General features: G+C 41.3%; 1 protein-coding gene and 1 long non-coding RNA gene across 2 annotated transcripts in view; one reads left to right on the top strand and one right to left on the bottom strand.

Annotated features, from left to right (window-relative positions):
- Positions 1 to 5,149: 5,149 nt before the first annotated feature.
- Positions 5,150 to 9,232, bottom strand: LOC142489899 (uncharacterized). The gene is made up of 3 exons (XR_012799961.1): positions 9,126 to 9,232; positions 6,089 to 6,147; positions 5,150 to 5,756 (listed from the first exon to the last, which is right to left on the bottom strand). It is a non-coding gene; the product is annotated as an uncharacterized LOC142489899 (long non-coding RNA).
- The window catches only part of LOC142489896 (retinol dehydrogenase 16-like), a 29,982-nt gene continuing 22,834 nt past the window's right edge, over positions 7,215 to 14,362 (top strand). The window contains exons 1-3 of the mRNA XM_075591467.1: positions 7,215 to 9,127; positions 11,210 to 11,542; positions 12,175 to 12,433. Coding sequence (XP_075447582.1) covers positions 11,230 to 11,542; positions 12,175 to 12,433 — 572 coding nt within the window. The 5' untranslated portion in view covers positions 7,215 to 9,127; positions 11,210 to 11,229. The remainder of the gene's footprint in view (positions 9,128 to 11,209; positions 11,543 to 12,174; positions 12,434 to 14,362) is intronic.

Genomic DNA, 14,362 nt, shown 5'->3' with positions numbered 1-14,362 from the left:
AGCAACAGGGGGCAGGGAAAAGGTTATAAATATTTGTCAGCCTGGATCTTTTTCCTCGGATCCCAGGAGAAAGCAGAGGAGGGGGTTTCACCTATAAATATCTTTATAATCCTGTAATAGGGGTAAGTAGCCTTTCTTGTTTTCTAGGTTAGGGCAAGTCTCCCAGTATAGGGGCACTAGAGACACAACACTAAAAAGAGATCCAACCATAGATGCGCTTATAGAAATGGACAGCTTTATTGGTGTCGACGTATGATTTATACCAACCGACTGAATCAGACAAGCAGCTTTCTTCATGTTTCAGTACTGTCTTTGTTGCTGATACCTTTTAACATTGAACTCAAGTATAATCACACATTGCCTCAGGTGTTCATACTTCTTTCCTTACTGTTGCTTTCTCCAAATCAACAGATCCACGCCAGCTGCATTAATCTGACAAACAAAAGACAGAGGTGCCCAATGCTACATCCAATTGACAAAACATATAAAATAATAAGTATAAAGTTTAAATACTTCAATAATCATAATATTTACTTGGTTATTTAGTTAAACCCTTTGGCCAAAGCGTCATAAGCCTGCATACCATGTCAAAGTATAACCAAATTAATGCAGGTCCTAACACTAAACTGTGAACCCTTCCTTTTACCTCTGTATGAGGGGAAACAACCACAGAGAGTCCTGTCCATTCAGCAAAATGCTAGAACCTCCCAAGTTAAAAAGGTGGGGAGGGGTGAGCTCTGGGAGGAGGGGCCACTTACCTCCAAACAACTGTTGCCAGTCAGGAACTAAATTAATCCGACAAAGCTGGCAAATTTTCATCTCACTGCTAAAATCGTATGTGATGGATTGGCCTTGTAGTGAAGGTCAGTGAGGAGTTCACACAGTAGTGTCTCGCCAAAATAAAGGATAATAACGGAGAAAAACATGTCAAAAATTAACTTATGCAGCAGTGTAAATTATCAACAAAAACAACATAAAATTGCTATTAACAGTAGTTGAGAGTCCCAGCTGTTCACAGGCACACCTTCTGGGAACTTGCTACCGTGCAAAGTGGGGAGCTTTTGGTTCTAGTGCTGGTCTGTGAGTCCCAGCTGTCTCCAGGCAATTCTCTGGGAATCTGTTACCGCATTTCCTTTTTGGATCTTTTGAAGTCTTAGAAGGCGCTCTCTTGCAGGTTGTAATGGAGTGCTCACCACAAACAAGGTGCGACCGCAAGGCCGAGGTGGGGATTGATATGAATGCCACCCACAGCCGCGTGAGTGCGTCTGGAGTGTAGATTGGTCGAGGTAGCCGGGTCGGGATAGGAGAGGTCAGGGGAGTCGTAATACTTGCCGAGGTCTGGTTTGGAGAGTAACGGATTGTTGCAGGTACTATTAGCCGTGGTTAGGATTGGAGAGAGAAGAGTAGTCGTGGTTAGTTGCCGAGGTCGGGATTGGAGAAGTGCGTATCGTCGTACGTAGCCGGGGTCAGGAGTATAGAAGAGCAGACTCTGATGGAAAGCCGGGGTCAGGAACTGAGAGCTAGGAACAATGGTACAAGACAGGACTTCAGTGTCAATGAAGCAGTGAACACTACGTAACATAGATTTATGCTCAGCCTAAGTGCAAGTCGACAGCTGAACATATAAGAGAGAGAGGAACCAATGGGAAGAGAGGCGGGGCAGAGGTATATTAGCTGTGACAGTCGTGATTCGCCATTCCACTGCAGGAGGCAGGTGTAGGTAGGATCGCTGATGCGGCGAGATATGTGTGTTGTGTGCGCTCTGAGCGCTGACGTTACTGCGCGTGCGCAAGCCAGAGGCGGGGACAGAAGACTTCACACTGAGTTGCAGATGGCATGTTCACGTGCACGCAGTACTGCGAGTGACAGCAGAGGTGCCAGGAGATGTGCTGCAAGGAGTGGGTGCACTGAGCATGGACCTGGGTAAGATGGGAGTGTGCCGAGGGCCGCCTGACTCCTGGATCCTTACACAGGCTTCTAGAACTTGCAGTTCTTGTGCTTCCCAGGTAAATCCTTTTGGAACTTGAAGCCTTGATTCCCTGAAGGCTTGGAGCTTTGGCTTGATGCTGGGTGTGAATCCCAGCCAGTGAGCCAAATCCTTCTCAACATCTGCATTGCTGCTGGTTCTGCAATAGTGACAGGGAGTATCTGCCGCCTTTTAAAACCTGCTTTAATCAGAAGTTCCTATGTTTGGACCAGTGATGGAGTTAAGCTATTCACTCCCTCCCAGGGGGTTATAGGGAAAAGGTATGGGCCTGGGTGTTCCGGGGAGGTAAAGGAAAAAGACAGGGCAGGGTGGAGGGTGTTGGTATGGACCTGGCAGTTACTATGGGCCTGGAGGAGGGAGAAAACATGGGCCTGGGGAGTAGGCAAGTTATGGGACCTGGTGGGGGGTTTAGTGTGGCCCTAGAGGGGCATGTGGACCTAGGGAGTCCTGCAGAGGCCCCCTTATTTAGGTCCTGAAGCAGAGTGTCATATAGCCCCATGGATTGGGCCCATGAAATGGGGTAAAAGGATAGAGTATGGGCACAGGGATAGACACTAGTTCATTGGTGGGCGCATTCCCCCTTCAGTGGCTTCAACTGCCTCCCCCCATCTCTGGGCAAGCTAGAAACCCACTCTTCCTTTTTTCTCAGTACAGGGGGAGCGGAAATGTTGCTGGCATGGATTGCAGCTTCTCCCACTCCCTCAGCTGCTTAATAACAGAGCACTGATAAATACTGAACTGAGCTACTCCACTCCTGTGTTAATCACTAGTTCCCTGTTTAAGGAAACGAGTGGAACAGTAGTCACCGTGCACCATATATCATCAAGGTATCATATAAATCAGTGTAACATCACATACTGTAGCTTTTAAACTCTCTCTATAAGACAAGCAGATACATTATAAAATAGATAAATACCAAAATATTACTCATCAATTAAATATTACCTGTGATTTTAACTTTATTGGCATACCATGTGAAATTCGGAGGTTTTCATAGCAAGTTTCACATTATTTATTCTCAGAGAAAAGTAATGCAGCAAAGATTTGTGATTGAAAAAAAAAAGAAACTAAAGTTTTTTCGCAAATCAGAGAATTTCAAAATATACTCGCACAAACGTTTCTGAAACACACACATTTCTCAATACATTCACATGAATGTTCCCAGAATGTCTACTCTGCAGATCTTAGATCACTATGACACAGTGGTGACATCACAGAGGTTGATGTCACAGAACTTAGTGCACTATATACTGTAGTCAAGCAGGCAAACGGCTTTATTTCAGTGGCAGCAGGACAAGGTCAAGTTTGCTGTTGAGCCAATGTCCTGAGGAACACAAATATTTGGATGTACTGGGATGGTAAGTAAATACAATTAAAAAAAATGTAGGAAATAAAAGCACGTTAAAGATGGACCAGAAATTACAATTTAAATGAAATGTGGGGATATTTATTAAAATGAGAAGAAAATGCCAGTAAGAAAGGAGTTACAGTATATTTATTTTTATTTATTTATAAAATATCTTACCAGGAAGTAATACTGTACATTGAGAGTTACCTCTCGTTTTCAAGTATGTAATGGGCATAGAGTTAAGACAAATAATACATGGTTACATAAGTGAACAGGGTTATACATTAGGTATATGTAAGACATTGCATGCACAGTTAAAGAAAATATATATTATAGGCTTATGTAACAGTTACAGACCAGATTAAAATGTGAGACAGCCTTAGTTTTGAAAGAACTTTAACTGGTGGTGGATGTGAGAGTCTCCGGTAGGTTGTTCCAGTTTTGTGGTGCACGGTAAGAGAAGGAGGAGCGGCCGGATACTTTGTTGAGCCTTTGTACCATGAACAGTCTTTTGGAGTCAGATCTCAGATGATAAGTAACATCTGGTGGCTACCCAGCCTGGTTACTAACCTATTTAGGGACAGTAACGTGAATACTGCATTTGAGCCTCCACTTTCTGTGGCTCTTCTTTCTGAACCCTCGAGTCTTTTTTAACTCCCTTTATTTTAATATTATAATTACTAATAAACTGTTTTTACATTATACATCATATCACATTATCATACGTTTTGGATGTTCTGAGTTCTGTCCATTTCCCTTATTTGGGTTTACCTGATTATTGCACTATACTATGTGATCGAGTGCTGATATATAAAGGGATCTCACTGGTCTACCAGCCCTTCTTGGGTCTGTTGCTTACCATTAATTGTTGTTCATATCTAGGAAGCACTGTCAGCAATGTTCTACAGAACAATGCCACCCTCCATGTGGAAGGAAGCAATCTAGGGGGGAAAGACACAGGACATGGTGGCTGAACTGGTCAGCTGATGGTACCACATGAGCAATTAATTTGAATGAAAAGGGAATGCATAGCAATGAATATAAATACTTTGTCATTCCATGTGGAAAAATGCAACTAAAGAAATAATAATATGATATAGCTGAAACTTATGTCCTCAAATCCAACATTTAGTGGATCTATCCCTACTGAAGTTGTAATGTGACTTTTAGTGCAATTAACTTTGCCCTCTATCGAAATTTGATCAAGCAGGTGGAGCTTCAGTGTTTTATACTGTGTTTTGTAAATACAGTACAAAGCAGTTTGCTAGTGCAATTGTAAGTCTCCACAATTCATTAAATTAACTTTATGTAGTATACAAACAAGAAAAGAATCTCAGAGCAAAAAATAGATATTTATTGGGCTAATGGTAGGATTGGCTACTCCCCAGCTAATAAATACATCCCCAACACACCTCTGCATTGTAGCTGTAAATCAACCTTCCTTCATCAGCTAAAACTCATATCCCAAATAAAGATTTTAGTTTGCCAGTTTTTGGTCAATCACGTCTCCCTCTCACCCCATGAACAAACACAAAACCTTTTGAGGTAAATGTTCATTGTTTCTGCAGAGTGCTACTGTGTGTAACATTGTGTATACTGGGAGCATTACATTACACTAAGGAGGAGAAAAAAAAAAAACACAAGAGATTGTATGTAAAAATATTGTTATTATTGAATATGGTTTGTATCACTGTATCTTGAAGCTACACATGACTTAAGCATGGTTGATAAGGTGAGAAGAACAGAGACAAAGCATTATGCGTGATCTCTACCAAGGACGAAATTTAGAGAGAAGGGCACAAGAGGATTCATCAAAATCCAAGTCCATTTGCCTACTCCAAGGGTACCAGTACCATTGCCAGACTGGTCCACCGCAATTTCTACAGCTACATACCTGTCTCCGGGTCAATGATACAGGCCAGGCATTCTTCAGTTGTTATTCTATTATACCCAGGCAAACATCAATACAAAATCAATGCTGGATCACTATCTAACTGTAGACCTGGAGTGGTTGAGTGTGGAAGTGGTACCCATGCAGATGTTTCCAGGGTCAAAGGAGCACAGAGTGGAAGGGATGATAGGGGAAAGGATAAAAGAAAAGGACAGGGTACAAGGAAAGTAAGGAAGACAGCAGAAGGAAAAACAATGGGGGAACGAGGGAGTAGTTGCAGAGGGGGAAATTAATCTAAGTATTCATACATTCGTGTCACTTGCCCATCTATTTAATACATGGTGTTGTAATGACTTAGCATAATGGACACACAGCTGGACAAAGGTGAGGATAGTGTGATAACTCGCAAGGCAGGTGGGGCTTTTATCCGTGGTACAAAAGACGAATTCCAGCGTGTTTGGCATCAGACGGTTGGGGAATGTTGAGGTCCAGATGACTGTCACTCTTTGTCCTAAACTGAACGCCTGAACCTGCACAAGAGAGAAAATGTATTTAAATTAAATTTTTAAGTGCTAGGCTTTTTATCCATTCTCCAATCTCTGCATTTATGCACCAATTAGTATTTATTTATTGGGGTGACAGTCTTTGTTCTTCAGTGTATCCTAGACTGAGACTGGCTCACTATAATAAAATTTAGTACCCTAATGAATAGACCATGCACCTCTATATGTGTCACTTAAATCCCTTATCTCTGGAGGTTCCATGTTACCCTGAGCATTCCAGCCCTCAAGATGCCAACATTTCTATCTCTGCATTTGTCCCCTGAGACATTTAACTGTGCAGAGCTTCCTTCTCATCTCACCTCATTCTGCACTTTGTGGGGTATCTGTGGGGCTTCCTTATCCCCGTTTGCACGATTCCCTGGAGAAAGAAGCAAGAGGTTTATTGTTTCCTGGTGCCAACATATTACATGCATGTAATCTTTCACAGCACAAATAAGAAGGGTGAATAATTTTGTGTGACTGAAGCATATTTGGATCAGTGGTCAACTTTTTTTATTTTCACCTCCAGAGTACTACTACTGTTTTATTGACAAACAAGTTCTTTTTAAAGATAGGGGGGCTTTTTTTTAACAAAGCCTTATTCCTTCTGTTTTTTTACAGAATAAATATTGCCAACGTCTTTAAAACATTCTGAGCTCCAGTGTTTAATGTCAGGCACAATGCTGCCACATTTTGTAGTCAATGTGGCCACTGTTTAGGACCAGGGCCGCCAACAGAAATTGTGGTGCCCGAACAAACATTTTAAGCAGGCCCCCCGTGTCGGTGGTATTGAGAGCCGCCCCCCCATTTCACACCTCATGAGCCCCCTCTCTTTCCCCACCCCCCTTTCCATGTATTTTTCTCCGTTCAGTCTCACCCCATCTCACTCTCCCGCCTCGTATGTATTTCTCTCCCTTGCGTCTCACTCTTACTCTCTCTTTTCCTCATTCACCCTCTCCTCTCCCTCCGTCAATTACCCCACGCTCATTCACTCCCCTCCCCCACACAATTCCCCCCCACCAAGATATAGACTAAAAAACTTCCCAACCCCCAATGCAAAAAACTTCTCACCCCCAAATACATAAAAAAAATCCCCACCTCCAAATGCATACAATAAACCCACCTACCCAACACATATAAAAAAAAAACAATACATATAACCCCCCATACATACATATACAGTATATATTGACCACAAATACATATAAAAGAGCCCGCCATCCCCAAATACATATAAAAGAGCCGCCCACCAAATATATATAACCCCTCCAGCCCCCAAATACATACTGTATGGAAAAAAAAACACCACCCATATACATATTTACAAAAATACCCCCCAAATAAATGTATCTACCTTGAGGATGATCATGCCGGGGCCGGTGGCTGCGGGGGGCCTGGTAGCTTGGGGCTGCGGGGGGAGCGGCGCTGCAAGTTAGGCCCAACCTCTGGCCGGGCCCAGCTGGCTGTCCTGTTTCCACCTTTCCACGGCTCTCCCCAGCTGCCTCTCTCTCACTCTGTCCGACGCCAAGCTTGTGATGCTGGCGTGCGGTAATGTGTGGCACCTATAAGGGCTCAAGAGCTGCACATGAACATGGGTAAAGAGTTAAAGTGGGTGGCCAGTTAGGCAGTGATTACAGAAGTCGAGTAAGGAGATTATAAGGGAGGGAATGAAGACTTCGGTTAAGTCTAAGTTAAGGAAGGGATTCTGGCAATGTTGCAGAGATGGAAGTTGATTAACACACACACACATTCCCAGCTAGCTCAAACTCTTACACCCACCACATCATGAATATATACTTATGCCAAAATGAGTTCTACTGAGCGTGGCAAATGTATTCAACAAAAGACAGAGGTGCCCAATGCTACGTTAAATTGACAAAACATATATGGTAATAAGTATAAAGTTTAAATACTTCAATAATAATAGTAATTACTTGGTTATTTAGTTAAACCCTTTGGCCAAAGCGTCATAAGCCTGCATACCAAACGTCAAGGTATAACCACAAATGCAGGTCCTAACACTAAAACTGTGAACCCTCCCTGTTACCTCTGTATGAGGGGAAGTTGCATGATTTAATGATTGGATGTTGGAAATGAAAAAGGTGTGAAGAAGAACACCTAGGCAGCGATCTTGGGATATGGGTTGAATAGTGATGTCACCGACAATCATTGAAAACTTTGGTACGGGGGTGTAGTTGGATGTTTATAAATAAAAAGTAGTGGCACTCTGTGTAAAAATGAAGTAGCGCTCCTCTCTACCCCCTAGTACCAGCACACTTCAATCACCGTTTTTTGGGATTCTTCTCCTCCCTGGTTCCCCTCCATTGCTACTTTCTAAAATCTATACTCTCATCTCTTACACCTTTGCTGAAGTCTTGAAAAGAAGAACATGCGTTATTTGTCTCTACTGGCACTTCATGACCAAATGCATATTTTCACAACTCCTAAGGATTGCTTTCGCACAACTAGGGTCCACTATTTCCATCTCCATGTTACAGCCACAAACTGCTAACATTTTTTAATTAGCATCCAACTACTCTGCTTTCTTGCAAATTTTCTGGACCCAATAACCTTTTTTTCTTCCATTCACTGTACTATACCAAATGGGTGCAGACATAGGGCCATATTTAGTAGGCAGTGCAAAGCCATATGGCACCTGAGGGCCCATTTAAGAAACTAAGCTGAAAGATGCCTCAGACCTTGCATCATTTAATAAATATGACTCTTACTTTCTTCTTCAACACAAAATAAGAGACATGTATGTCAAAATCATATCATCAGCCTGGAACCTAATGGACAATGAGGCCGTTAGAGTATTAATTCTCATGTCACATAGTTTGCATTTATGTCTGGAGCGCTAATCCCTGCATTTGTATTATAACATACTTTCTGCACACAAATAGTAATAAAGCAATGGCATACTGTCAGGGAATAAAAAGTTACAACTCAGCACATGGTACTGTTTTAGCCAATAAAATAAGATCTTCATTCAATGCAGGCATTTATAGTGTTATCTTTGACTTTGTCAAAATTTACTGTCATTGCTGGATTACTGTGAAATAAGGCTGACATTCTGGGATTTGTGTTATTTACCTCCCCAAGGCACTTCCGCTGACACAAAAGATCTTTGTCTGCTAACAGTATGAGCACCTTTGCCAATGCAACCTGTCATCATCACCACAACCCCATTCACCATTGACATGCAAGACATTCCTGGAAGCTCCAAGCAGAGGCTGGTTTAATATCACTGCAGCACATCTCCGTGCTGGAATGGGCAAAGAATAAGACTGGGAACACCTCTCCCAGTATACAGCTCGGCGGGTGTTGGATCTCTCTACACTACAGTTTTATACTTACAGGTAAAAATATGGCAGATATCCTAACTGGGTTTGGTGGTCCTGGGAATGGGCAGAGGGAACAAGAGACTGGTAGGTACTGTATTGAGGTTTAGGGCATTGAAGCTGCAAGAAAACAAAGGATTAGGTGACACCAGAGTGTTGCATTGGCATAGAGAGGCAGAAGTGATGGAGTGTGAACAGCTACAGTATCATAGGCTCAGGGTTCCAAAATTGGACAGTACTTGTGCAAAGACTCCATGAGGCGGTGACAGCATCAATCAAAGTCTCCCAACTGCAAAACTGCCAAGGATTGCACCAGAATTATATTAAAACTTCCTATTGAAAAATGTGATAAATACTGTATGTGGCTGTTTTTTTTGTTTGTTTTTTTACAGTTAGCAGACTTTGATAAAGTCTGTCCAGAAGAGAACTACAGTAAATGGAAGTCAAGATACATTTCTGGATGGAATATTGATACAAAAAAGCACATGGTTTATCAAAGAATGAAACCTGTTGCTTTAAATAGGATTATTTATGTAAATCTGATGAAGATTTTTGCCCCATTTTCCTTAAATTTGTAGCTGGCAGACTGTTGATAAACAGATCCTTGTGTATTTACGTAACTTTGTGACCAACAATATGGGTATAATAACAGAGTTTTAAAAGCAGTATTAAATAAACTGTATGTCTCAAGGGTGTAAAATCTGAGCTAAAAAAAACACCTTTATCAGATAGATAGATAGATAGATAGATAGATAGATAGATAGATAGATAGATAGATAGATAGATAGATAGATAGATAGATAGATAGATAGATAGATAGATACAAGTCCCATTTAATAAAATGTTTTTTTTCTTTGATATTTCAGGTGATGTTTTTTTTTTACCTGTTGTGCAACCTGACAAAAGGTTCTTGACAAACAATGCCTGTCACTAGTGCTGGATAGCTAAATTAACATTCAGAAAACCTTTTTTAATGGATTTTGAAACTGTAATTATGAACTACTTTATGACTTACTGTGTGTGCATACTGTATGCAGTTTATGCAATTGCTTATGCTCCCAACAAACTCGGTGCCTGCTTAATAAATCTGATACGTTAAAGTTAGTCGATTAAAATGTAACTTGTGTTTAGCGCAAGGACCTTAAATCTAATTCTAGTCTGTGTGTATCTTTACACTCAAGGGTTGCAATGTTGTTGGTTGGGTGGTGGGGGGGGGGGATTAAGAGGAAACGAACAAGCTAAAAACTTTCATTTACAACATTTAGTTTATGCGTGAAATGGGTAAAAAAAAATATTTTAGCCTAATTGGTAGGAGCACAGGAATCATTCTTTTTGTTTTTCTATATGTAAGGCCTATCTTTTTACCAGCTGCAAACTTCTATAGGGAGGAGCGCGGTAATATGTACAGTCTTACACAAATATTAGGCCAATCCTTTTCCTTGCTGCATACTCCATAAGAGCATTTTAATATAGTGTCACTGAAACATCATAGGGGTAGGTGTATTGGCTCATCTGCTTTACATAGCAGTTCCTTGGAGGTGTATGTCTCCTCCCTTCAGGACAGAGCCCCTACCAATTTTCCAATTAGTACAGGTATATTACACTTCAGTGTGTCAGTTTGCACATCACCCTCCAAGAGTAGGTGAATGTATAAGGCCAACAGAAAGATATATACAGTATGTAAGTTTTATTATATTCACACCAAGGAATTTCTGCACCCACAGTTAACCTCTATAGTAAGGTAACTATGATACTGGTTTTGGACAGCTTTTAATGGCACTACTCAGAAAAGCATATACATTATTTAACCCCGTTAGGGTTTTCTCACATTTTTTAATAGTCCATGGGACAATAATTACATATATTCTGTGCAGGTACCTGCACATTTGGTTATGCTGTGACGTTTGCTGCAGGCTTATAACTCTTTGGCCAAAGGGTTTAACTAAATAACCCTTATTTATGAGATCACTACTTTATTTTAGCCTAATTGGTAGGAGCGCAGGAATCGTTCTTTTTGTTGTCCCCACTGTATGTATTAAATATAACTCTAATGAATAATTCTTAAACACTTTGCCTATATGTACTGTATCTGTATTACAGTGAGAAGCTGCTGCTCCATCATGTGGCTCCCTCTGCTGGTGCTGCTGGCTCTGATTTTCCTGTACAGATGGCACAGACAGAAACAGATACTGCAGAATCTCTCAGATAAATATGTGCTGATCACTGGATGTGACACTGGATTTGGGAACCTGCTGGCGAAGCAGCTGGACCGGCGTGGGCTGCGCTTGCTGGCAGCTTGTCTGACAGAGAAAGGGGCAGAGGACCTGAAGAAGGAGACATCCAGCAGACTGCAAACAGTAATCCTGGATGTTACCGACAGCCAGAGTGTGACCTCTGCTGCCAAGTGGGTCTCTGGTATCATCGGGGATGGAGGTCAGTTGGCGGTACAGCTCATATTTTTGTGCCCTTCTACCATGGTTGTACATACTGTACAATAGGGGCTTCGCTTTATGGGCCAATACAGGGAGCTAAGAGGGACTTTTTTGATACTCAAATGGATTCATCAGTTGTTGTTTACTTTGTAAAAACCACTAAGTTGGAGCGCATGTTAAATTTGTCCAGCTATTTGCATCAAATATATAAAATGTGCATACTTGCAATTACATTTGATGCACATAATAAAAACACAGACTGGATTGTTACTCACATGCTGTACAGCTAAAAATATTTGGGGGTCTATTTATCAATTTCTTGAAATGTGTGTCTTCACTCACATCCAACCTCTTTTTTTTTATAAATGTAAAAGTTGTGTGTTTCCTATATCTGATGTAGAACTGAGAGCTGGAGACATTACTTACATCCCAGATATGGCAACAACTGTGTGAAAAGAGACCATACCGTATGACCAATCCCACAACTAAAAACTGATGTATAATGTTTAAGCAAAGCCCCACAGATTTACTATTTCATAATATCTGCAGTGCTACTTTGCAGTCATTTAACTTGTGGTTACCAATAAATAAATATTTTAGTGATAGCAAACTCCCCTCCTCATCTGTTCACAGGGCTTTGGGGCTTGGTGAATAATGCTGGTATTTCGACTCCTATTGCTCCAAACGAATGGCTGATCAAGGAGGATTTTGTCAGGGTACTGAATGTGAATCTGGTGGGGACAATCGATGTGACACTCAGCCTGCTGCCCCACATCAGAAGAGCCCAGGGGCGCATAGTAAATATGTCCAGTGTCCTGGGTAGATTAGCCTACACAGGTGGTGGATATAACATTTCCAGACATGGCGTGGAAGCATTCTCTGACTCCTTGAGGTAACTCTTTAAATCAGGCTATATCTTAAACATGTTAAGCACTCTTGTTCTATTTTGAAAAATACATTGTGTTCATGTTTTTTTTTATCTTTTCTTTTAAAGCATATTGAAATTGAAATATATATATATATATATATATATATATATATATCTGCAGTGGAAGCACTGTATGCTGGGGATAAAGGTGAAACGCAAGGTTGCAGACCTGCCTAAGACATGTGAATGTGCTCACAAGTGATTTTTTTATTTGCTATATGCAATACGGTGGAGGTTTCTTGTTGCCTTTTTCACCCACCATAATTTAAAACGTGATGGTAAACCTTACAGTCTAGAAAATTGCAAAGCCAGCAGTACAACCAACTTCACACTGATGATACCCATTAAGGTTATAACATGTCTGAATGGTTTCTCTGGTTTTGCATCTGCTTCCGATGCTGTGCTTTAAAGCTGTGTTAACAGCGAGCATTAGCTTATATGGGCTCCATGTAACAATGGTTTTTGAGGCAAAAGGTGACACATTGTGAGCTCATTTGCATGTCATTTCCCAGAATTACTTACTGCAGTGGAAGCACTGTATGCTGGGGATAATAGTGAAAGGCAGGGTTGCAGACTTGCCTAAGACATGTGAATGTGCTCACAAGTGATCTTTTTATTTGTTATATACAATACGGTGGAGCTTCTTGCTGCCTTTTTCACCCACCATAACTTAAAATATGATTATATATATATATATATATATTAAAAGCGGAAGCCAGCCCTCCGGTAGTAATATTCAAAGGGCCTGGTACTAGTCCCATAAAATAATACTAGAGATACGTTACCTTCCGGAAGAATGGTAATGAAAAGACAGCACTCAGTTGGAAATAATCACAATATATTGAAAAGACACCAATTCCGCCTTTTCGATCCACACAGAGGGATCTTCTTCAGGGGTGTGTCCCTGGTCGTCATAGCAACGAGAGTGCGTACTACAATAGTGCGGCAGTCCATCGCATGAATAAGCTGTTACTGAATCCTCTCGTTGCTATGACGACCGGGGACGCATCGTAACAGCAGAATCTACAAAGGCACTCACCTCCTGAATTTCAGAAGAATAAAAAAAACAGGCACTTATGTATTACGTATTGCATACAGGTGCAAACTTTCATTCCTAATGGATCTCCGCTACAGATCCGGGACCATCGATACTAACGTACTGTGTCTCACATCAACGGAAGCTGACAGCATCTAAAAAATCCAAAACGCATAGCCCAGCCTCAATATAATGATACTGCAGAGTAACTGACTGCATAAAAGCTCAAAAATAGAAAAATCTCAGATAAAAATATACTATCTTTTATTGTGTTAAAAAAAGTGAATTGTTCAAGGATCAGCAACAGCTACAGAGAGTGCTGAACCCGCAGAGAGGTCAGAATTCAACTTTTACCATCTCGCCAAAATCTCCCGCGAGCTAGAACTGTTCTGGCCCTCAGATCCCTGTAGCAAAGGAGTAGGATCAGGCAGTTTAACACGTCCCCGTTAAATGCACACAGAGTCCTTCTATATTCTGCAACTTTATTGGAAGGGATATACAGGAAGATAGAATAACTGTGGGTGGCACTTGTGAGTAGGGTTGCCATGTGTCCGGTATTGAACCGGACTGTCCTATATTTGGATACTCTGTCCAGTAAAAAATGAGAGGTACTGTAATACTGGACATGTATGTGTCCGGTATTACCTCCCTGGACATAGTGACCTGACGCACCTTTCACCATTGAGTCCAGTATTTTTGGAGAAGCCACCTGACAACCCTACTTGTGAGAGGAAGGTAAAATATCAATGCCTTCTTCTGGGAGAAGCAGTGAGAAAGGGGATGTTTACTCACAGGCTGTTGATTCCAAAAGAAAGTACACTTGCATGTCCAAACAGGAAATATGACCAGGGGAAACC

This window comes from Ascaphus truei, chromosome 3, assembly GCF_040206685.1.
Source record: "Ascaphus truei isolate aAscTru1 chromosome 3, aAscTru1.hap1, whole genome shotgun sequence".
Classification (NCBI taxonomy): domain Eukaryota; kingdom Metazoa; phylum Chordata; class Amphibia; order Anura; family Ascaphidae; genus Ascaphus; species Ascaphus truei.
Note: the sequence above shows the minus strand (reverse complement) of the source record. Positions and strands in the feature narration are given on the sequence as shown.